The sequence below is a fragment of the Haplochromis burtoni genome, unplaced genomic scaffold, assembly GCF_018398535.1.
Source record: "Haplochromis burtoni strain Fernald_Lab_line unplaced genomic scaffold, NCSU_Asbu1 Contig_30, whole genome shotgun sequence".
In the NCBI taxonomy this organism is placed as follows: domain Eukaryota; kingdom Metazoa; phylum Chordata; class Actinopteri; order Cichliformes; family Cichlidae; genus Haplochromis; species Haplochromis burtoni.
In genome coordinates, this window is record NW_024582391.1 from 1718516 (window position 1) to 1744346 (window position 25831).

The following is a 25831-nucleotide window of genomic DNA, read 5'->3' on the forward strand; positions in this document are numbered from 1 at the left end:
CACCCCCCACCCCCACCAGATTACTGTGGCTGTGCTGAAGTCTTTTGGGACCTCTCTTCATTACTGGCCCTCCACAGGCCCCTCATCTCCACACGGCCCCTCTTCATTTAGCCCTGGCTGAGAGCAAGGACTAAACCAAATGGCTTTCTGTCTCCCTCTTATCCAAGAATTTCAGCTTCCAATTAAAACTAAATGGAAAGCTCCCCCCTCCACCACTGCCTCCGCATCACCCTGCGCTGTTCCCATGACGCTACAGATGAGGCCCCACTCCACCTGCTCAAATACGGCAGCAAACAATGGCTGATCTGTAGAATGGACCGTTCATCCCCTGTAATAATTCGCTGCTGTGTGTACCAAAGCTTTGCTGTCTACTAAATTATTCATTGTTCAACAGCTTTCATCCTTATTTCCTACTTCATATTTGGTATATTTAAGATTTGAGGTCACTCTAGGTTATATAAATAGTGTGGACAATGGATATGAGTCTCTCACTCTCTATCTCTCGATATAGAGATATATAGATGTATATTATTTCTTCAGTGATAAAACATTGGTGCCACCGTAACTGCTGGATTAATTGGTTGTGATGGCAGTTTAGCGGAGCAGCAAGTGTAATTTATTGGCAGCTACTGTGCAACTCAATAACTAACTGTAGTTCTGACTTAATTGCAGGAACACCAACTAAGTGTAATTTAAAAACAAAACAAAAAAATTACAGTCCAAACTATGGGTGCTCCCATTGAAATTCAAGCAGCTGATATTATTTCAATGAGGGCAACATTCACTCACTGACCTTCACAGTTTGAGAGATGGATTAAATGTTCTGAGCAGCGGAAAGCAGACTGTCCTCCCACTTAATAAGCTCAAAACGATGATTAATCTGTGAAAAGCACCACAGTTCCCCTTTTAATGCATGTATAAAGGCCCGGGATCCAGCTGGGACCGTCCGCTCAGCAGGGCTGCGCACTCAGCCCCGAGGATTATCTGTTCAGAATCACCTCCTTTCACCTAAGCCAGGTGTCTAGCAAGTCATCATATACTTTTTGAACCGTTGTTTTTAATGCATCGGAAATCCCAGATATGCTTTAACCACATCTTTGAAGTTTGGTGTAAAATGTTGTGCATTCCAACTCTTTGAAATCCTCATTCTGTATACAAAAACTTTTTTTTTTTTGCCGAGCTTAAGAGTAAGAAGCACTCTGGACAATAACCGATGACGATAACTTAATTTGCAGTAATTCCTACCCGGTTTGAACCTCCGGCTCTCCGGCACAGGACAGATCTACTCCCGTTGCAGCTGTTATTGATGAGGCTTGGAAAAAGTCTTGGGCCTCTCCGTCCACTTTGGGCCTTGGTTATTGACCTGGTGATTGATTTAGGTCCTCATAATTAGCAGGCCTAATTTAATTAAAGTGCAATTTAACGATACAGTAGGCAAAGGCAGTCTGTGTCATTGATAGATCAGCTCAGGCCTAATATCAAACAGGGCCTGGCAAAATAATGTATTCCACCCAGCAGGGTTCCCAGTGACAGAAGAAGGCGTAAGTGAAGAGACAAAGAGGGAGAATAAGAAGAGTAAAAAGATAGACAGGCCTTTGTTTTTCAAATGTCAGCCTACAAACTGCACTGCCTCACCTCTTCCCCTCCGCATCTCGCCGCTCCATTCTGATATGGACAAATGCACACTCACATCTCTGATCTAATTTGCTAAACAGCATTAGGAAACTGTCTGTCCCTTTCATTTGCTTCAAGTAAATTGACATCAGAGCCCTTTTATGAGCTAGAAGCCATGTCTTTCTAAAGCAAAACCAAAAGAGACAGATTTTGTTAATTAAAAAGAAGTGTAGGCTTTTCGGAAGTTATATTAAACTTGGCCAGCTGGGGATAAAACGTACTGCCCATTTAATTGCTAAGAAAATATATAATGAGGAAAATTTAAATTCATATTCTAATTTTCAGCGCTTGTTATAACCCTTGTTTAAAGGTACAGTAAGTACAAAATAATGTTGTACTCATAAATGTAGGTTGATTAGAGTGTAATTATGTCCTCTGACAAATTGATAGATACTCATAAACTCGTAAATCAATTAAAAATGGATAGGAGCAGGTTTGTGGAAGCCACCATCGTTTTGAACATTGATGGCCATCGCCAATGACTAGAGACTGTCCACATATATAGTATGCATTATCACTTTCAGTGAAAAAAGTCTTTCAGACTATATTTGACCATTTGCACATGTATGTTTTCATCATTTCTCTCTGATCTCTCTCTCTGTTTTCTCTCTCTCCTCTCACCTCATTTCCACCTAAACCTCTTCCTCCTCATCCTCAGCTTCTTCTCCTAAACTGAAGTCAGGGCTCTAACACACAGACATGTGCATAAACATGCTAATTTATTCTTGATATTGTTGAAATTACTCATTGTCACCGCATTAGACATGCGACCCTCCTTTTTCCACACTGCTGACAAGAGCAGGGTTGACAACAATAGCTGGTTGTGAGCTAACATTATGCCAGCTAATTTTAGGTTTGTGGTGTAATAATCAAACTTTCACTGTGATAAGCAGTTTAATTACAGTCATATGAAAGTATATTCGTTAAGTGTCCGAGTTCAACAATGTTAGAGCCACTTCAATGGGAGTTTCACTAATGCTAGCTAACGGAAGCTAATGCCAGCTAACGGAAGCTAATGCCAGCTAACGGAAGCTAATGCCAGCTAACAGAGGCTAACGGGCAAAAACAGCAGCACTTACTGACAGAAAAGTTTAGGCTCTCCTCATTAGTCAGCAGTGAGCTTCTTTGACCATCTTGTGTTGAACTCCTTTCACAAAGTTTTATAGTATCCCCCCAGAGTAAATAACAGAGGACTGGCAGATAAATTGCGAATGAACAATGGCCAGAGTCTGTCGTACAGTGGCCATCATAGCTACGATTATGCACTTGAATTTGGAGGGGTAAGAAAACAATCTGCAAATTACTGACACCTAGTGGTGAGTTTTATACTTTGTACCTTTAAGGAAAAATATTTTGAAAGCATAAAAAAGCATGTCTTACATATTATGCAATATTTTGTGCTCTTTTTTAAGGTAAGGTGAAAAAAACACTAAACAATTAGATTTTATTTTTGTCTTGACATCTAAAAAAATTTTTTTTTTACTAATCTATACAGTAAAGTACTAAAATACACTGATAATGAGGTCTTATTGGTTTTGAAGATACTAAAAAACATTTATTCATAAACTGAGAAACTGTGATTTTATTTCCTCCTGTGTTTTTCGTTGCATGAATAATGACAGTGTGGGGCAGATTCCCTAGCCCACTCCCCACTGTATTTTCCTAGCACAACAACAACACAACTCTCCGTCTTCATTATCAAAAGGAATAGTACATCTAATCTGGAATGCGAGTCCTCTGCTTTGAACAAGGCTGTGCTCATGGGTGCAGGGCGTGAAATATGAAAGAAAACACATGTCCTCATCAGAGGACGGGCGCCGCCTTGGCTTCTACCCTTGGCACACAAACACAGGACTGAAGAATCATAACCTTCCTCTATATTTCTTCTCTAACAGTCACATAAAAAAGCGAGAGATGGCAGACATGAGGATCACACTGCTTTGATTTTCTTCCAGATCTGAACTTTCCAGTCCTGCAGGGAAGCTAATAGTTTTCTAAACACAGGAAACAGTCAGAGAAATAAAAAAGAATCAACACAGTGGTCTGGGTTTAAATTCTTTTTATACTTTATTTCTGAACACTTAAATCACTATTAGCTTCCATCATCTTTCTTAAGGTCACAATCATAGAAAGAATTTAAGAAAATATGCAGAAATCTTTCCTCTCTGCTGACAGACATTAAGTGCTATTTGCGGACCTTGTGGGTAAGATGATTGGGAGGGGGGGTCATTATGACCCTTTCATCATCCCCCTAACCAGTTTAACTCCTCACCCAGCCTTTTATAATGCTCCTGTATCCTCAACATAAATATAAATAAGTGTCTTGCAACCTCAGTCAGTGTGATGAATTGGTTGTTTTAATGGTGACGGCGCCTGATGGACCGATGAGGAATAAATGGTTAAGGATGGAGGGAGGACTAGGGCTGGATCATTATGTCCAAAGGATTAAGAGAGCAGAACATTTTTTGCTAATAAAGGATTTTTTTAAATGTTTTTTTTATTTATGTGGACAGTAAATCCTCACACAGCAGCGACCAGGTCGTCCTACATGCTAGTAGCTGCTACACGCTATTACTCTGTTTATAAACGTACAACCGTTGCGATCATCTCATGTTCAGATTGAGGTGAGCAATCACTGTATCCAGCACCATAAAGTTTCTTTTTAAGTGCTGGTTGAAAACAGCAAGATTCTTCGAGTTATTACGGAAAAGTATTGGTAATTGCTTCTCAAGGTCATAGAACCTTTAATAGCACTATTAGGAGTTATTAACAGCAGCCTGTCTTTCTATGTCAGTGCCATTGTGCGATGCAGCGGTACTGTGAAGTCCTATTTGGTCTTGTGTGCTGTACAGTGTTTAGCTGAACTGCATTAACTGGAGGTAATGAGGGTACAATTATGGCTCCTTAACCTTTTTGCGAGGAAAAGGAAAAGCCTCCGCCCTTGCTGCCCCCACCATACATCGACTCGCTGAGAGCCAGGTCTTTTCACATGTTGCCATGGTATGTTACCTTTGGCTAGTTTAATGTTTCCATAAGGGGCATATGTCACCTTGCGCAATTACCGTTTCATATTTTTAGCTGGTCAAAATCAGGAGGGAGGATCAGCCTTTGTAAATATTTCAACAGGCCTTTATTTTTCTTTTTTCTAAACACTCCAGCTAAATTGCTTGTTTCCTTTTCTCTTAATACACTGAACACAACACATTCTTCATTTGGAAACTGCTTTTATATCCTGTTCCCTGGCACCATTGTTCTCCTGAGCACAGACGGCCCATTGTAAGGGGGGATGTGTGACAATGTCTGGGAAGGGGGGGGCTTGTTCCACACATGAAGCTGTCACACAGATGTGAAGCTCAGCCCCCTAAAGGAGGGGCGGTGGCCAGAAACACACCATTTTCTGTGACCTTTGAACCTGTCCTTGTTAAACCCTCGATGCCAGAGATGGACTCAGGAGGGAGCCCCCCCACCCTTTTCTGTAACAGCTACATCTTGTACTTCCCCATGGCTAACAGCATGACACACACACACACTTAGAGTAGGTCTGCTTTAGCACACCAGTTGATGGAGGATGACAGCTCCTCAACATGCCGCCTTTTGCCCTAACCCTCAAGAAGTAATGTGTGTGAGTGTGCATGTTTGTGTGTTTGCGTGTGGGTAGACTTCCCCCTCCTGATCAAACAGCTGCTACCTCCATCCTTCCCAGTCTGCTTTCCCTTCGGACCTCCAACCACTGTCCAAGCAGCACGTCTATTTGATGGTAACAAGGCTTTGCACTTTGCATGCGTGTCCCTTCCACCTCGCTGTCTTCTTCTTTCTCCTCCTCTTATACGATTTTCAATAATCTAATGCTGCAGCTGTCCGATGGCCAAGCCTGTAACCTTAGTTTTTGCTCCCTTTATTGTCAGAGGCTGGCAGACTTTTTTGGCCACACATCAGGGCTCTTAGCCATCCCTATTACATGTGAGGAAGGGAGAGAAATGGGGGGAGGAGGGAGAAAAAAAAGGAGAGAGGGCAAGCTAGGGAGTTGAAAAGCCTTGTTGCATCCCCACTCTACTGGTTACCAAGGGATCAACAGGGTGCTAAAAGCACTCGGGGGGGGGGAAGAAATGGATGTTTCTCAGAGAAAGGGAAAAAGGAGAGAGAAAAAGAATAGAGATGGAGAATGGTGGGGTCAGGAAGCTGCGGATGTATATTTAGGTTGTGTCTCTCCTCTGCTGTCACTCAGTGCTCATCTTTACAGCTGACACAAGGACAGACAATGAACGAGCTGGCAGCGAATATAAAGAGAAATGGCTTCTGCATCTGCCTCCGGTCACTAGGAAACTGGCCCCTGTGATGCCAGCTTAACCACACGCTCCGTTGGAAAGTGTGGAGCTATACTTGAGCACTTGACTGCATAAATGTCACTTTTAACAAGCCATTATTTGTGATGTTCAGTCTCAGAAATCAGTCTTTCTAAAACTTAGATTTTGTCTGGGAAGATAATAAAGAGGCTTTGCTGTTGTTGGCTAAAAAAACTGACTTACCTTTGAAACATGTGGTATCTTCAAATGCACGGGAAACATTTTTTATCACTTAAAAACACTAGTGCCGGCTGTTGCTGTGGTTTGTGGTTATTTGGTGCTGATGAATGCAACATCTAGTGTGCAGGATGGTCAGAGCTGTGTGGGGATTTACTATACATGTGTATAGGAAACTCATTACGACCAGATTATACCACAAACATGTCCTCTTTGACTACTAACCAATGTGACACGCCCACAGCATGGTGGCACACTGGTTAGCACCGCAAGAAGGTCTTTGGTTCACATCCACCGTCTTGTCAAGGCCTTTCTTTGTGGAGTTAGGATGTCCACAGTCCAAAGACATGCAGTTGGTGGGGTTAGGTTAGTTGGTGATTCTGACAGGCCCATAGGTGTGGATGTGGTTGTCTTTCTCTCTGTGTTAGCCCTGTGTCAGGCTGAGTGTACCCTGCCTCTTGCCCTATGGTAGCTGGGATAGACTCCAGCCCCCTGTGACCCTGAGAGGGATAAGCAGAAGAGGATGGATGGACAAAATTCAAATAGTTTTGGAAAGAAGAGAAGACGAGCTTTACGGAGATATTCTGTATTATCACAGTAGAGGAAAAGTTACTGCTGTTTCAACACAGATTAACCATGTGTGCTTCATATTACTGTAAGAAGTCCAAGCAGCCTGTATGATACTTGGGTGATAAAGGGTTAACCTCTTTCTTTGTCTTACCTTTTTCGCTCCAACATCCCTCACTTAGGGCTTTGCTCAATCTTGTGATTCTTGTACATTTTTTTTTATCACGAGTTCCTTTTTTAGTGTCAATTTCACAGCTTCACAGCTGAATAGACATATCACCTTGCTCTGGCACTGCTCTCATATCTACCTGTGCCATTTTATGGTAATTTTGACTTGTCACATTCGCACACCGCACTTGATTGCACTGCGATTTTTGGCCAGGTGGAAGTGAAGAAGCCGTTTGCCTTTCTCCCCTGAAGGGAACGATCACAGATGCAGTGTCGTCTTTCTCTTTCTTTGTTCACTCCCTAATTCAAAAGATCTCTCTAGTCTTTCCTTTACATAGTCTTACGTAGTCTCACCATAAGGGTTTACAACTTATAAGATCAAACGAACAGGCAGGGGATTGTTGCTAACAGCTTTTTTAAATGCAAATTAATTACGTGTTAGCGATGATACACTTGCGACTTCGGTTAACAACGCAAACTTGTTGAGCACTGTCACCTTTCACAGTCATCTGCTCACCGAGTGTGAAAACTGTCTTTTTCTGAAAGGCCACACGTTTCTTTGCCTCTCCATCAGTCTTGCCTTGTAGCAGAGATCTAAACCTGTATTTATTCTTGTCCAATTTCAGCCGCCCGCTCTACCCCATGGCCTCCCATCTTTATTTATAGTTTACCACAGGTGGTCAGGTCCTTTGTGCAGAGTATACGTCAAAGAGAAAAAAAAAATCTAGCCGTCCACCTGGGGAAGGACGGGTGGGGGGTGGGCTTGAGTTCATAAAAAAGCTTTATGAATAAAAGGCCCCGTGAGACACCCAGCACCTCGGCTGACGTGTAATTAAAGGCGTGGAGGGTGGTGGTGGTGGGGGGTGACTGATTCATTTTCATAGAAAAGGGGGAAATAGACAGGTAGGGTGCGACAAGGTCTTTAAAGGTGGGCTGCTGATGAAATTTTCATGCCCCTATCCCACCTTAACCCTCCCCCAGAGTCTAACAAATAAATAGGCGACGGGGCCTCTGTATAGCAGAGTGAGTGCCACCAAAGATATCCCTGCCCCTGAAAAGGGTTGAATCAATTTCCATAAAGAAACCAAGAATGCGCAAGACCTATTTGGATGTGCTTGACATTTTAGTAAAAAAGAGAGAAAGAGGAAGGTGAAGGGTGAGGGTGGGGAAATAGCAGTGGCTAACAAAGCATTTCGGCAGATCCTCCCAAGGAGCCGATGCGCTGTCTTGATGCTGACAAGCTCATGCACGCGCACATGCACGAGGACCAGCCGTTAATAACAGGACTGAAAAAGAAAGTCCCGTTATTTAAAACAACCAAACAAAAGACTTCACTGTGCTCAACACTTGATGACGAGCCCTCCAACTAATCTTGGGTTGACAATTACATGAAAATCAACACTGTGTTATTAGATATATCTCCCTCCTGTTCTACATGCGGGATGTAATCACTGTGTGTAAGTGGCCCGCTGAATTTGTACCATCCACATAAAGAGAGCCAAATGAAGATTTTATCCTCCATTAAGGAGAGCATGAAGCTGCTGCCTCTTTCCCAGAGCTTAGTTAAGTCCTCGGATGTCTGCTTTCCCGTTAAAGGCACTGCCTCTCCTGCTCCGCTGCCTAACAGCACTGAAGGAAGATGAGCAAATGAAACGAGGAGAGTGAAAGACGCAGATGGAGCTCAGACAGGAGCATCCCTGTTTCTTTAGCTCTAAACCTTGATCCCATCACCTCACGGGCCCACCTCATCGGTCAGGCAAACCGATGGAGTCGCTGCATTTAATCACGACACCACTGAACATTTTTTTGGCTAGAGAGGGATGGTTTCTGCAGCAGCATCAGGGGCACGGTCCCTCCTGTGCTCAAGAGTCTTTGATTTAAAACAGGCTGATACATTTTTTTTTCTTCAGGTAATTAAATTAAAAGCTGGAGAAGAGAGATATAAGCAAGAGAGGGCGAGATGCAAGCACAGCGAAAGCAATAATGACAGAATTTGAGGGGCTTTTCTTTTTTGCTGTTGAAGCACTCATCCAATTCATCCTGACTTTTTTTTCTTTGTCTCTCTTTCTATTAGGAGGAGGATGAGGAAGAGGAGCAACGGAGACACGAGAGGAGAATCGAGCGGACGGAGCCAGTAGGAAGGGCCGATTCCTCACTGGAACATTCACCAGTGTTTCATATAGAGTGAGTGGTGTACCGCTAACACCACAACCCCACCCATACGCCATGTTAAGAGTGAAATTGTACAATTACAGTTAATCACGATTATTGTAATGGCTGCGTACCAATTTCTTGTTTCGCCGCCCACTTTACGACCATGTGCCAGTAACAACCCAAACATCGAGACCAAGGCCTCAGTCTGTAAACATCGTCACGCGTATCTGGGTCGTGTTGATTTGTCTTCACGTCCTTATCGGAACAAATGAGCCTTCCTCCCTTCCCTCCCCCGCCCCCGTTCTCTTATATGTTTTCAATTAATTAGTTCTTTTAATGCAACAGCAGTCTGATCTTAATCACTTAATTGGAGCCTCCATTTGGATCCTTAATCGACCCTGAGGTCCACCAGTTGCGCTTTGTAACGGATGACTTAGCACAGGCAACTCAGCGAGGCCTCCCACCAATAAGGACCCCACTCCCTCACGCCCCCACTCCTGCGCATCCCACTGACCTCATGTCGTGTTTGACTGTGCCGTCTGTTTACATTCTGCATTTCTACATGTTGTTTTCACTTCTGTTATTTTTTAATTATCATTATTATTCATACACCTCTCTCCTACTCCCTTCTCCTCTTCTTTCTGGCTTCATCCATCACCATCCCACAGAAGCATGCTCAAGCCCGTCGAGGTGTCCAATGAAGGTGGGCCCCTGGGGATCCACGTAGTGCCTTTCAGTTCACATGATATCAGGTAAAAAAACAAAACAGACACAAGCTGAAATTCAGTGCATCTCAGTTTCACCATCCAGTGTTGCTTTCTTTTCGCTCTCACTCATTATTTCACTCATTTTTTCTTACTTTCTCTGTCCTTTGTTCTGTCTTACATATCTCTTTTTATGTGTTGCTCAAGGCTCTTCTTCTTCTTCTTCTTTTTTTTAACTGCCTCTGATTCTTGCAGTCATCTTTTTTTATTATTGTGAGCCTCGCTGTTGAAACACCACACCCAAACTCAGCACCGCTCACATCCCACAGCTTTGAAGCTCCCAGTAGTGAGGCGAATGGATGAAAGTAGTTTTTGCTCTCGACTGCACAGTTTTCTCCAGGTCTTGCAATACTTTTTCTAACTGGGTTGTCGGTCATCGTTGTGCACGTGCCGTTTGGAAACTTGCTTTGGACTACTTCCTCTCGCCTTTTTTTTTCTGTCTTTATAACTGATAGGAGTGTCGATGACAAGGGAACGAGAGGCGTCTGAGTTTCAAAAAAAAGAAAGGAAAAAAGGGGGGACGGAGGAAGCGGTTAGATGTAATCAAACTAAAAGCTTGTGTATAACACAGATCCCTGCTGCATGCCAGAAGGAACTGGCTCGCCACCAAGGTGAATGTGACTACTCAGCACTGGAGAAGGAAAGTCAGGGATGAGGTGGAAGACGGAATGAGGAGATCAAACGGAATGACATTTGAAGGGGGAGAGGAGGAGAAAGGGGAGTGGTGTCATTGAAGGTGGCTCAGACACTAATCTCATTGCTGTTTATAAGCAAGTGTCAGGAAACTATATTTAGCTCTGACCTCGCACTAACTCCATCTTGACACCTTGAGTCAGAGCTGCAAAATAGTGATTCAGGATGAGGTGAGCCTAACGGAGGGAACGATTTCTAAAGGAACTTAAGCAGTTCAGCTCTCATTAGATGCACTGCTGTCCTTAAGCTCCCCTGTATTGCCCCTAAATCAGACAGCATCTTGGAGGAAACAACATTAACGCTGCGCCGGCAGTAAATTTCTTCCCCATCAGCTAAGGTCGGCACTAATAGCTATCACAGCCTTCAATTAACTTCAGCCATGATAAAACTTATTGTCTGGTCAGTGGGATGATGCTAATGGCCTGTCCGAGCTCTTTCTGCGCGTCGTGCACTGGGACAGGAGGCATTAGGCTCAGCGGGCTGTCATTAGTGTCTAGACCAGGGCCAGAGGGGTCAGACTGCCAGCAAAACCAGACAGCAAACAAGGAACTGCAGGCACTTCAGCATCGGGCTGCCCCCGTATTCTGCTCCACTGCACTGACATCAAGTCAGATCCAAGCAGGAGGGGGAGACAACTGTAGGAGAGAGCTTAGATACTCTGTCACTCTAGCAGGAAGAATCTTTCCCTGCCACACACACACACACTGAAATGCACAGATACTTACCTGAAAATGAGCTCACACTAATGCAGTTTGTGAGCAGTTCGGACCGACCTTGAGAAGTGTGTTCCCTCTCAGACTCCTTTTACAAGCAAAAACAGTTCTCGGTGCATCGTCACTTACCTACCTTGAGAGGAACGTGCACACATAAATATCCCGTACATCTACGCACGCACGCACGCCCCCTTCCAGATGCGTTCCTAGTTTAATGAACTTCTCATTCCATGACCGTCTTCAATTGTAAACAAACTGCGGACATAATTGCCATGCATAAATGGATCCTGATTGGATTATTATTTGATTAAAGGCAGTAGATGAGAGCAGGTGGCCTCCTCCAAATCAGCACTGCTACCCAGCCACAAGATGGAGTAAAGCCATATGGTGCGGTAAGATGCTGATTCCTTTTTTCGAGGAGAAGCGAGACTTAAAGAGTCTTTCTTTTTCCCCCCCAGAGGCTGCAGAGAATCCACAAACTACAAATCCCTTTTTGCTTACATCTGCCACCTAATGAATTGCAGCCTTTGAGAGTGACTTTTAGATTTTTTTTTAGTTCTTTACAAGTAACTGACAAGTATCTCTAAAAAAACGAGAAGCGAACCTCCATCAGTTTGAGAGGATGGGATTATAGCCAACACAATAATAGTGCTTTTCACGAAATCATCATCTTCTTTAAATCTCTAAACGATGCCGCTTTATCCCCAGTCCGCTCTGCCGTGGCTTGAATACTGATCAGGGATCAACCAAAAACTCCTTTATCTACTGTACCGTCTCCAGTCTGCTACCAAATCAGAAGTCATTAGCGTGTGTCCGTGATGTAATCTCCGTGCGCAATACTTTGTTTTCAAGCTGCCAACACTTATGGAGATAAAGCACAATCATGTCTGCTTCCACGCCGGCCGCAATTACTCTCTGCTCAACACATTTAACCTGACCTGGCAACTCAGACACCAAGAAAGAGGGAAGGGCCTTTTGTGATCTTTAATTTCAACTTAATGCCGACCCATTTACCCCCGCTGAGTGGCTGAGATGAGTCTTCGGCGCGAGCGTGAATGTCCACATTATGCAGCCAATTAAAGCAATGTTCTGAGAGTGGCCCTGTTTGGCTGAAATGCTAAAGAGCTGCGCGAGCCTGCCCTTGACGTCTGCAGTAAACAGGGTCACAACAGTTTTGAATGTGCTGCTGTTTATGCGTCCAGGAAAAGAGACAGGAAGGGAGAATTATGAGAAGCATGACACTTATGTCCTTGACACCAATAAGGTGTAGCTTAGGGTCTAATTTATACCCCTGTCTGGTACATCTTTGTTTAGCTTGTTGATGGTTTTTGCTCCGGTAGATTTCAGAATTTCTTCAAAATAAGCCTCCAAACTTTTTTGTCAGTTTATGCAAGGACATCACACATTTAAAGTCAGTTTACCTGCTATCTCAGAGGCATCTTGCAGCTTGTAGCCAGAGTTTGTAGCTCTGCTGTGTGAGCATCCATCAGATATCTTTGCATGTGGTTATCCTCGAGGCCTAACTAAAGCCCTCAAGGAGCTCACTGATGTAGTTATTTAGAGGGGGAAGAAGGGCGGAGGGATATTTGAAGGTAAAGGTTGGCTTTTTTTTAAGGATTACTGAGATGGCACAGCCGTGGAACTTCTTGGGGTTTTTTTCTTTCTCAAACACCGCAGCCGGCTCTAGTCTTAAGCTCCAATGAAGGCGACTGTAGCACTTCCCTGGAAGCCATAAGATGATCTCTTAGCTGTTGGTCTGGATTATTTCAACCCACCCTGTCATTCTTTCAGACCTGCCCACAGGAAGAAAAAGAGGAAAGGAGGACAGAAGGACAGACGTAGGCTTAAAATGAGTGCAGGGAAATTCAGGACTCTATCCAAGCCTAGTCTGCAAAGTTAACTTTTGTTGACTGAGTGCATTACAATGGGCTAAACTCATTTTGTAATCTTATTTACTTCCCCAGCTCTGTTGGAGACTTGAATATTTTAGGCACTCTGTTGATGCAAAAGTTATAAATCTCCAGGCCATAAAATGACAACCAATGTCAATGCTGCACTACAAAAAGCTTCACTTCATACAGATGAGGACAGACTCGTTAGCCCCTCCTCTATGAAAATCTCTTTTCTAAAGTGCTTCAAAACAGAGCAAGAGATTTTCGCACAGCTTTTCTAAAACATCCTAGTTTTAGGATAATGGAAATGGTCAATTTTGCATCCGGTTTGATGGATAACAGCCTGCAGTCATTTGTTGTAGTCTTTAGGAAGTCTCACACATGTCTCCCAAGCAATCCTAGCCCATTCTTCTTTGGAAAAATTGGCCAGATTTGATGGTCTTCTGGCATGTACATAGGTCTTCAGTTCACCCCACAGATTTTCAATGGGATTCAAGTCAGGGTTTAATGCAGGCGAGTCATCAGCAGTCAGTTGGGTCTTCTGGAGGTAGCGCTTCAGCAGGAGTGAGGCATTATTTGGGATGTTGTCATGTTGGAAGATAAAGGGGTGGCTGTAGCTCAAGAGGTAGAGCAGGTCACCTACTGATCGGGTTGGTGGTTCGATCCCCGGCTCCTCCAGTTTGCATGCCAAGTATCCTTGGGCAAGATACTAACCCCAAGTTGCTCTCCGATGCATCCATCGGAGTGTGAACGTGTGTGAATGTTGTTAGAAAAGCATTCAGTTTTGTGTCAGTGCTTGTGAGAATGGGTGTGATTGGCATGTTATATAGAGCGCTTTGAGTACTCCGGGAGAGTAGAAAAGCGCTATATAAGAATCAGTCCATTTACCGTTTAAAGAGGTGACCCAGACGCAGTTTTGATGCTGACTGCTTGAGGTTTTCTTTCAAGGTCTTCACGTCCTTCTCTTTTCATGACTTTGTTCATCGTGACAAGATTCACAGTTCCAGACACACTGAAGCATCTCCACAGCATAATACTCCCACCACCAAGCTTCACTGTGTGGGTGATGTTCTTTGGGTTCTACACCTTTCATTTCTTTTTCTAAACATAGCAATAACATTTGTTTTTAGCATGATGCTTTCTCAAGTGATACCTCAAACCCTAAATGTGTCTTTGTCTGTACATTCTTCTAAACTCTCTTCTTGTCTCCACTCCATCCATTCTGATTACGTTTCTTTCTCTACCTTTTCATTAACTTTTAAAAGTACACGTGCAATTTCATTGTGACAGTAGTTGCCTAAGTCTTGTGTTATGACTTACCTGTTGCATGAACCTTTGCAGGACACAGGGCTTGCTAGTGAAGCGTTTGGAGCCCGGAGGCAAAGCAGAGCAGGAGCGTCTCTTCCAGGAGAACGACTGCATCGTCAGAATTAATCAGGGAGACATTCGCAACCTGCGCTTTGAACAGTAAGCTTTCCATAGTGACGCTTGGAACATTTTTTTTTGCATGCAGTATTATTCTGAACACAGCTATTTTTGTCAGCTGACATTTTCTCCTTCTGGTAACCTCTCTTCTTGTCACTGGATGCCATGCTGATTTTAATTTACTTTCCTTTTCCTCCGATAGTAGGGAAGCACTGTCTGCCGAGTGATGCAGTTCACACCGAAAGCACTGTGTTGGACATTAAGCGCAGCGACAGTAAATAGTGTTGCTGTTGATAAGCGGAATCCAAACTGCGGGGAGACGTGACACCCACACAGCCGCACAATAAAACAGAAATATGACCGACTTGTTGGCCTTCCTGTAATAGGTCTCAGTGACCTGCAGTCCTTCACAGCTGTGCTGCTTTCTGATCCCAAACTATCCACACTCTTCTCTCCATTCATTTCTGCCAACGCGTCATAACCTTTGTCTCTTTAAACACTCGTAAACATAAGCGTGAATGTGTGGCATCTCACGCAGCACGGACATGGACACATATATGCGGTGATACTGACATACAAAGGCATTTCTGCACTTGTGTATGTGTGTGCGTGCACCAGTATTAAATGGATTGCTTCTCCTCGAGGCTGAAAAATCGAGGCACTGTATAAAGTGGTCTGTTCAGCTCTCCACAGAAAGAAATAGCCCAGATTTTTGCTACCAAACGCCCAGACAACAGTCGCACTGGGCCTGCACATCTAAAAACAGTGGGCTTCGAACCACAATGCTGCAAAAATGACAAAAAGTTTAGCCTTCAAAAGTGAAGTCAGTAGCTATGAATTATCTCTGAACAACTGTATCACTGTAGGAATGTTTCTTAAGAAAGGTGTGATAGCAAAAGCTCTCCAGCATCTTGTTAAATGGAAGCAGTTGGAGACACTGTGCTAATCTGTTTATCACCCTGCATACAAACACACTAAGGTTTCAGAATCCTTTAAAACGAAGCTATTGTCATTAGTAAACATCGCAGTTTCTTTCACAGCTTTTTTTTCTTTTCTGCTGTGAAAGAAGCTTACCCACCAAATCCACAAGGGAGTGATGTTTTGTAGCCTCTCCTTCCAAACACACCCTCCTCACCGGCATCTGCACGCTTATGATGTTTGTGATGGTTTTTCGGGGGGGGGGGTTGCATAAAAATGAGGCGAAGGAGCAAAACTTTAACCCCACCCCCACCCATCGTTGATTGTGTGCCACAGAGAGTGACAATTTAAAGTGATAGTCTAATCTTCGTGGATTGTTTTGCATGGGTAAATATTTTGAAGCGCTTAATCTAACTGAATGTAATGATGCATTGATGGGGGTAATTTATTATTCAATCAGGCTCGCGCAGAGGCTGATTGCTGGAGTGATGGCAGCGCGTATGTGCACGGGAACATTTGCGTACAAAGCACGCATGCACGCACACAAACTTCGCCCCAGCCTGTCATCACCCTGCAGTGCGCATATGCGAGTGATTCTCGCAAATTACCATAAGAATGAAAACAGGAGAGAGCAAATCTCGCAGAAGTAGCTCGGTGTGCGTTCGCCTCTGCGACGCGGCTTGCGTGGAGTGCTGTCTGTTTGCGGCGGAAGCGGCTTAGCGGCTGTCATTGGGACAGAATCAGCATGGTATTGCTGGTAATGGGGAGGGGGCTGGAAAAAGAACATGGGATTGCTGGAATCCAGACATCCACTGTGCCTCTGGCCCCCTTATGCTGCAGTGTGCCTCACTCCTGGCCAGCCTATCTATATGCTAAGTGCTGCTGGCAAACCAGACTAAACAATTCTTGTGTCTGGGAATGATGGCGAGCTCTTGTCTCGGCATATTTGGCCTCCCCCAAACTCATACGAGACTCGGTGTGTTTGTGTGTTCCCGCCCCATTTTGTGTTTAAGGAATGAATTCTGTGTGTGTGTCTGCTTACTTGGGAACTCATCGTCTGTAAAGCTTCCCTGGTGCATGATTCATCAGCTCTGTTCTGATTGTTGAGTCAACTCATAACCATTTATCTCCAACCATGAACAGACTCACACAAACACACAAATGACCGCATAGTATAGAGATTTAACCTATATCACACGCAGTAATATTTTATGACTGATGCACCACTTACTGTCCTTATCTCTTACCCGTCTTCATGCTTGTAATTATAGATAATGTAATTTCTGCCCCATAATGCATTGCAGGAAGTAGTCCTGCGATTAGCCGCGCAGGCCTCAACTCTCTGTATCTCCTTTCAACATACAGTGCATCATGGCTTTCCTTATCCTTCTGTATCTGCCAAGCTTTGGTGCTACATCATTGTACATGTATCTCTTATCATGTTTAAAGCTAATTCATTTCTGTCTGTGTGACCTTACCGCTCTCTCCCTCGCTCTATGTTGTTTCACCTTCAGAGCACAGAACATTTTCAAGCAGGCGATGCGTTCCCAGGTTATCCTTTTCCACGTGGTTCCTGCAGCCATGAAGAAGCAATATGAGCTGCTGTCAGCACAGAAGGAGCTGAGCAGCCCACCTCAGCTGAACAGGGTTCGTTTCAGCCAGGAGTCTCAACAGCCAGCAGACAGGTCCAGTCTGACTGGGCCGCTGACGCCCAGATCGGGACAACCACCGGGCCTCAATCACAAGTGGGTTTCACCTCCCTTTTCTTTTATTGAATGGTTACTGAAGAGTTTTTTTTTCTAAGATACCAAGATACCTTCACACTATTCTCATACATGAAACAAAGAAAAATCAATAAATCAAAGAAAAAAAGAAAAATTAAAAAGCTGCCACAGATTTGATGTGTGTGAAAGGGAGTGCTGTTGTAATTGCAGCAGTCAGAGACTTTCACTGGAAATCCGTCAGAGTTTAAAAGCTACGCAAAAAAAAAGACAAGAGAGCAGCCTAATTGTAATTTGTACCTTAGACCTCTGAGTCTGCATCGGTGATCATCTTGTCAAAAGCCTGTTTTATCTGCCTGTGGTTTCTGTTAATTGTTGTAAAAACTCTGGCCTAGTTCCAGAAAGACAAAGATGTGGGTTTGTGTTTGTGGTCATAATGTCAGTTATACAGAACGATCAATCCTCCGTCTGTGCCAGTGAAAAGGTTCTTGCTACAAATACAGTTATTATTTACTGGTAATGGTGAAAAGTCATTACTGTGCGTTATACATTACATTACAGGAGCCTGACGATGAATCTATATTTCATGTAACGACTCTGAACCCTTGTCTCTGTAGCCACCATGGCTCACTGGCAGGGAGCACCCCAGACTCGAGTAGACGCTTTGCCACTCCACCCCACATTTTGATCTCCAGGACCCCGTCAGCCCCTTCGCCCTCCCTGCAGCGCAGGATAAGCACAAACGCCCCCAGAACCATCGACCTAAAGAACAAAGGTCGCAGGTTCAACGTCCAACTGAAGAAAGGTAAGAGAGTAGCAAAACGAGGTTAGTGCTGTAGGAGTGAAAACCAGCAGAATCATGTTTGCAATTTATGTGTGCTGACATCATATGGTGACGTGAGCCCGCCATGTTTGATCTGCTTTTTAGACATTTTTGTATTATTAAGTGAGATATATGTGATAATCGTATGTTTCAAAGCAAGTAGTGGGAAAATTCTTGGGGAAGGCTTAACAGTGGGTTGACCTCGCTTCTAACCATGGGAAAATTTTAAAAAGTGGCTTTTTTTTAGTTCAGAATTGCTTCTGCCAAAATTTCTGTCAGCCTGTCCACTGGCAGATTACATCGGCCTCCGCTCTTTATCAGCAGAAAGCCGGGGAAGAGCCCTGTATATCTGATAAAACTCCAGCATCAAAGAGTATATTCTTCACAAGACAGGCTTCTGCATTTAAACATTTAAATGCACTGAAAGTTTGCAGTTAGACACGAAAGATGCTGATCCTAAAGCAGCTCATGTGACAGCGTTAAAGTGTTTCATTAATTTGACCAATAATCTCTTTGTTTGCTTCTATGTCTATCAACCCCGTTACTAAGTGCGATAAAGGCGATATCTTGTCAACTTCTAGCATTTAAAATTTCCAGATTAAACAAAAGGTCAAAGAGCTCTTAATGCAACCGAAATCCTTCTGGAAATAAAAAAAATCTCCTCTTGCCTTTGAGCTTTGTTTAACCGAGAAGGCCGAAAGCAAACACAGATCAGCCCCGTCTTGAAAACAGGTTGTGGTTTCATCCGTTCATGCTACAGTACATCACCGCGGTCTTGTGGTTAAGCTTCGGCAGTCCATCTGCTTCCAGCTGAGCTGGGTTTATTTGTGGACTTGGACAGACCTTTGATACCGGAGCAGTTGTATTTCTTTGTGGTGGCTTCGCTGCCAAGCCGTGTCATTTCCACCAGTTAGCCATCTTCATGTGAATTAGCGAACAGTAGGAAGCAGAGTGAAGTAGTTCTAAGGCGATGTCCTGACTCCGTCGATTTCTTTTTTGCTCCTTTTTTTTTTTCGGTTGCCGAAGCAGATGTTTACTTGAAAGCTGGCACCGAGGCCTTAACGATGAGCTTCAGGGAAGGGTGCGGGAAAAAGTGAGGGCTGCGGCACGGGGTAAACGTGACCCACTCTGGGGACATGCTGGGGACAAGCTGCTCTAACATGTTTGGCAAAGTTTCCCAGCGCTGCCGGCAGAGTTCTTTGACACTGTGGAGCTGAAGTGTAACTTATATTTATGTGTTTATAACGTGATAAAGTTTCCCCACACGACTCTAATTTCCGGAAAGATGTTGGTAGAACTCCAGCACCAGGCTGACGCCTTCAGTTTAGCTTATATCCACCAGCTGCATGGCTTCATGGTCACTATGAAATATTTCAGTATTGCCCAAGTAACAGAAATGGTTTCAAAGCCTGTGATTTCAGTGGGAGTTTACCGGCACATAACTTCGAAGCCGTTTGTGAACTCCAGATGGAGATGTCCAAATGTTGTTAAACTGAGAATTTAACGGAGCATTAGGAAAAGGCTGAGTTGAGGGAAACGCGCCTCTGAAATCCATTTTGACGGTTCCGTTTGATTGCCATCACGCTAATGCACTTCTAGAAGGGCTTCGGCGGTTTTGTTGTCTGCTCGTTGTAATTGTTGTGATTCAGCCTAAGTGGCTCAGAGTTCCAAGTGGCAGGAGCAGATCCTGAATGGCAAATTAACAAGAGTGCCTTAATCAAATACTGCTGTCGAAAAGGACATACGCACCCCATTAAGTCATTCTAATGTGCCTCAGCCTCTCTTCATGTTTGCTGCTTAATTGGCTTATTGGAGCCAGGATTTCAGCTAATCCAGAAAGGGACACAATTACTTTTACCCCGGCCTGGTCTGGTACCTAAAATAAATACATCAGTGGTTAATTAGCACAGGAATATTTAGAGATTGTATTCTCCTAATTGGCTGATTGTAGACTTTGAACAGCGGGATCTTATAATGGGCCGAAGTTGGGTTTGGGATGCGTGTTGGGCGGCAGTTTGTGAAAAGGGTCAGAGGGAAAGGGGAATCCCAACTGCCATGGCGAGGATTTGAAAAAAGGCAGGATATAATCAAAAGCTGTGATACATCTGTGTTAAATGCCATCTGCATTTGTTTACCCCTCTTATTTTCAGTCGTTTGAGGACAGACTAGCATCTGCACTAAGTGGAGAACCTCCCACGGCAACTGTGGGATCTGGTATTTAAAAGTTTGGCAGTCAAACTGCGCATTTAATATTCAACATAAACTATGACAGCTATTTTTGTCTGCTCACTTCTCGCTCAGCAGTGATGGACAGATCATAGAACGTCGTTATCCTCAGCAGCTCAACTTTCTGGCTTCAAAGTGATCTCTTCATCACCTTTCTGCAAGTTTATTTGTGCGTGGAAGCCAGGAGAAAGTTGCCAGCCGCGCTCCTCAATCTTAATGCCCCTTGTTCATCAGCGGCATCACTGTCAGGGAGACGACAGACTGCTAAATAGACATACAGGGAAAAGTAGGTCATGATGAACCATCAGAGGTGCTGACAGCTCTGTGAAATGAGCAGCTACTTTGACACGAATGCTAATCACCGCTGTTAGCGTCAGAAAAGCCTAGGCTAAAACCGCAGAACACGACTTTCCAACTTGGAAATGCCTACAGCTAGGTTATGCATGGTGGAATCTTAACCGCCGCTCTGAAAGACGTTCTTAATGACTCATCTAGTTTAATCTGACACGCAGCATTTGCACGGTTTATCACATGTAGCTGACATTTGAACTACGTCATGCTTTTATCTGAAAAATACAGCTCTGGTCAGCAGAAAAGGTTAGAGCGGAGAGATCTTCTTATTTACCTGTTATTGTATTTGCCTGATTCCTCTTAGACTATCAATTCATATTCGTTTGAGCAACCTTAAAGGTCAACCCTTAAACTTAAAGCAAATGGCTTTGCAAAGCTAATGCACGAAGTGTTTTTATCACATGTGGTTGTTGAATTTCACTGCACTTGGAAGAGACAGAGGATTTTCCTTTAAATATACAAAGCTAAGAAACAAATTTGAGTGCACACACAGTGATCACTGCTTTCTCCATTAGGCTAACCTCAAGCTCCCTATATATCATCCAAGACTGCTTTGACCCAGACATGATTTTTACACAGCCTTTGTGGCCTGCCTTTGCACCAAAACTCTGGAGGGTTTTTTGGGTTTAAAATCTTGCACACGGTGCAGTGTGGGAAGATTCAGAAATAAGCACTTTAACTATTTAGGTGTCCTGCACTTTAGTTTAAGAGGATATTGAACAGAGTTTCAATGCATTTCCCAATCCATAATCATTCATTTGTCTCTGCTTATTCTTAACTGGTCTTTAATCTGACCGCGACTTCCATGATTGGCTTTAAAGTCCGTTCACATTCATTTAAAACACTCAATTTTGGTTCATAGCACTGATACTATGTTTAGAGTTCAAGACACACCCAATCATGGAAATATGAAAAAATGCCAGCATGGAAGCAGGAATGTCTGTATTACCTCGTGGAGGTTCAGGACATGGTGGAAGGCCATCATTTGATTCCTGCTTAGTGGATTAAAAGTTACTTTTTTTAATGATGGGGGAAAAGTTGCCCTTAGCAGTATTTATACACAGAATACACTTTGTATGTTTCTGTACTTTTAAAATGAAACCCAGAAATTGAAAATGTCGCTGTCATAAATAAATTGCTCCTTAGTGACATTTAAACCCCCAACCCCCGGGCCACGCACCGGTACCGGTCCATGAGTTGTTTGGTACCAGGGTGCAGTTGAGGCTCGGGTGTGAAATTTATGGTTTTCAGGGTTTTTGTTGTTATTTTTTTAATCGTTTTTATCGTTAACTTGGTTTCCCTGAATCTTTTCCCGTGTGTTATGAATAAATCCCATTTTTGGTACCTGTACTGGTTTTATTTTGTTGTATTTATCCGCAACACCTTAAAGGCCGGTTTGTGAAAAATCGGTCCGTGGCGCAAAAAAGGTTGGAGACCACTGGTCTTGACCATTTTACTGAAATTTGATCGTAGCAATTCAAGATGGTACTCAGTAGTTTGTGTGGCCCCCGTGTTCTTACATATATGCCTGACAATGTTGACGTGACCAAAAATTCTGGCAATGGCACACATTGATGTGCCATCCTGGAGAAGTTAGACTACCTGTGCAACCTCCACAGGGTCCAGCTATCACGTCATGCTGCCAGTAGTGACACTGACTCTAGCCAAATGCAAAACTAATGAGGAGGGAAACATGTGAGTGGCCTCCACCTGCAAACCATTCTTGTTTTGGGGGCTGTCTCATTGCCCCCCCTCTGCTACTTAACTGATCAAATCAATATCCCTCAAGTTTAACTGACTTGGTGCTTTGCTCGGATTAGAAAGGGTTCCTTTAAATTTTATTGAGCAGTCTGTTTTAAGGATAATAGAAAATGACAACAGACAAACAGTTTTTCAGTTTACTGCCGATCATGAGCACACTGCTGGCAAGCTTACCAAATGACAACATCACAGCATGGCATGTTTGCACCAGGAAAGAAAAGAACAAGTGATGAGCTGTGCTTTGTAAAATGTCACAATACCTTTCTAAGTGTCTTCAATTGTTAACTAGGTCCAGAGGGTCTCGGATTCAGCATCACATCCAGAGATGTCCCGATTGGCGGCAGTGCTCCAATTTACGTTAAAAACATCCTTCCTCAAGGCGCCGCCATCCAAGACGGTCGACTTAAAGCTGGAGACCGGCTGCTGGAGGTGAGGCAGGACATCAAACATCCTCTAACCATGACACAGTGTTCAGCGAGTGTGTTCTGTGAGATTGCGTGTTATTTCAGAGACAAATTACTCGTTTCCTGATGTGACTTTGTTCCTAAATTCAGTCTTACTGAGCCTTTGTTGGAGCGAGTCGAATAAGCTGCGTTCCCTTTGGCTACAACAATTCAGCTGCAGTTTTGAATTTCTAAGAAAATGTGGTTAGATGGAACAATATTTTGATTATACTTCAGTCAGACTGACATGGAAATCAGCGAGTGCTCCCTTTAGGGGGAAATAACCCATATTTAATTCCAGTCCCAACTGGCTCACAGGGTAATCTGCATAAAGGTTATGTGGAGGCCATAGTCCCCCCTCTTAAGAGTGAGTTTAGTTTCGCCTCCGACTGTGTATCTGTTGTACATTTATTTTTGTAAGTCTGCGTTTCTTTTACGCTTCGTGACTCCGTGTATGTGTATATGTACGTGCAGGTTAGTGGGGTGGACCTAAATGGTAAAAGCCAGGAAGAGGTGGTAGCCCTGCTCCGAGCTACACCCATGGGTGGAACCGTGAACCTGTTGGTGATTCGCCCAGAGGACTCCCTGCTGCCCCGAGAAGTGGTCAGTGCCCAGCCAGCACCTCATAAGAGTTTTCTAGATTTCAGCTGTTTGGTAAATGTTGATATTTATAGAGAGTTGGAGAGGACTTGCACAGGAAAAGCTGTGATTTTCTCAGCCTATTTGCAATTATAGTTTTATAGCTGTAATAAAAAAATAACAATTTGACGCATGAATGGGAGGACAAGAAACTAGTTGAGACAGTGTAGGATTTCTCTTACTTGTTGCCATTATTACTTCTCAGTGGATATTAGCCAAACTCCCATTGTCAGTTTGATAAAGCATATCCTACTTGATTCAATGAAGTCTCTCAAGGAATCTGGTAAATGTCACTAAATGTCTAACATCCTGTACAGAGTATGGATTTGTCATGGTGCCTGCACTAATATTCCCTTAACTGCTCCTCCAATCCATCAGCTTCTCCATCTTTCTGTCATTTTTTAAAATTATGTTGTCTGCACTGATTTTAATTTAACATTTGTTTATTGTGTCACTCTGTCAGTGTTCTCATTATTAATGCTAGTGGATGGCTGCTGTCCACTTAAGGATTTCTTCTCTCTAAAATATGAGCCTCTGAGCTCTGAGTTGACTCTGAGTCGCCGGTTTAGGACAAATATTCGACTTTCCATGTACAGATCCCTCCTTTAATTGTGGCTTATGCTTTTTTTTTTCTCTCCTCACACAGATGGTCATTTTAGCACATACAGACATGCAGACACACAGACCCATTATATGCACACACAGGCACTCTGAAATGATGTGCCTAAGTGTGTCTAAGTGCACACAAATACAGCTTTGGACATATTCAAACACACACCCTCCCAGTGAGCCACACAGTCTACATACAGGGTGACTTTGGCTGTCGCGCAACAGATGGCGAGGCTACTGCCCCCGTCCAGCCTGCGCTCTGTGTCTGTGACAGCAGGCTTAGTCGTCACAGCACCTTGGCAGGCCAGGGGCTGCTGATGCCAGCCTCACTCCTTACCACAGCACTCAGCCCAGCACCCTGGCTGTTAACCCCGCAATAGGAGCTGTTCAACCTGTGGAATAATGGCCCTTTGAAGCAGTAGCCTGCTCTTTTAATATGCTATTTCTCCATCCACGCACCAGCTATACTTTCTTTTTTTTTTTAGGAAGTTGGCACAAGAGCATGTGTTAAAGTTCTCTTGCTATTAAGGAAGTCCCCAAAAAGTCATGTACCGCCTTAAAATGCCTCACATGTGTTTATAAAGTATGCTGCACTTTTGATGCTGCCTCATGGCTCAGGTACGGTGGCCCTGAGAGGTCAAACTCAATAATGTGACAATGACAAGATGCTTAAAGAACTGGAGGATTGATCGATGTCGTGAGGGACAAAAAGATGTGGTTTCCTCCATTTTTTGAAAAAACTTTTTTCGTGATTGACGTAATACTGTAGATACATGTTTGCTGTTAGCCGCTTACTGTTAGCTCATCACTGTTGTTCCCTCACTCTCCTCTTGTTTTCTCAGGGTTCCTTTTTTGTGAGCTTTTGCAGCATTTTTTCTCTTTCTGTTGTGTTTTGTTTGTTTTTCTAGTTGCTGGTGTTTTTTTAAAGTTGCAGTGCGTTTCACCTCTCTGGATCACCTAGGAGCCACTGCTAGCATCAAACCTGTAACCTTGATGTCATTCAACTGGACTCTTTAAAAACACACACACACACACACACACATACACACACACACACACGCACACGCACACAGAATAAACTAAATACTTAAAACTAACTGGAGGTAGACGCCAAACTGATCCACGCAGCCTTGACAGCAGCTGAGTGACGCTGTGAGGGCTTTTTAAAAAATGCACGCCTGCCCGTGGCTCGTGTTGTGGAATGAGAGGTTGACGGCTACGCACTCTCAGCTCCTCAGGCGTGATGTGATTAGAAAAAAAAATCCATCGTGCGAAACCTGTCTAATAATCTCCTTTTTCTTTTTTGTTTTTGATTTCTCCATCTCTTGACCAACACGCTGTGCGCGACTGCTGGTTAATATTTCATCACTTTCCATAGCAGATTAACTCTCTCGCTTACTTTTCCTTTTTTTTAAAAATTCTCTCTCTCTCACACACACACACACACACAGTTTCACATTTCCCAGCAGTGCTTTCACAAATCTCAATAATCCCTACAAGTATGTTCATAAAAATCAGATAAGGAGGCCAAGGCTCTGCCGGTGACAGTTATTGCAAATAAAGCATGGTAGAAAATTGTGGCTGGTAATTGCCTTCTCTGTCACACACTGTGGATAGGTGGGTGATGGGTGCGTGCATATATTTCTGCTACACACTCCACTGGTAGGGCACACATAACGGCGCACCTATAGACGAGTGTTTGTGGGCTGTCATTCCTGTCTTTCTTTGAATGATTTTTTTTAAATTGCAGCATGAGTGACACACACACAC

At 43.6% G+C, this 25831-nt stretch overlaps 1 protein-coding gene across 2 annotated transcripts in view; it reads left to right on the forward strand.

The window, feature by feature from the left end:
• The window catches only part of LOC102299546 (partitioning defective 3 homolog), a 308415-nt gene that overhangs the window by 116205 nt on the left and 166379 nt on the right, over window positions 1–25831 (forward strand). For both annotated transcript variants that reach the window (XM_042219256.1, XM_042219257.1), the window contains exons 5-11: window positions 9004–9113; window positions 9752–9835; window positions 14487–14612; window positions 17003–17233; window positions 17827–18014; window positions 22660–22799; window positions 23288–23416. In XM_042219256.1, coding sequence (XP_042075190.1) covers window positions 9004–9113; window positions 9752–9835; window positions 14487–14612; window positions 17003–17233; window positions 17827–18014; window positions 22660–22799; window positions 23288–23416 — 1008 coding nt within the window. The remainder of the gene's footprint in view (window positions 1–9003; window positions 9114–9751; window positions 9836–14486; window positions 14613–17002; window positions 17234–17826; window positions 18015–22659; window positions 22800–23287; window positions 23417–25831) is intronic.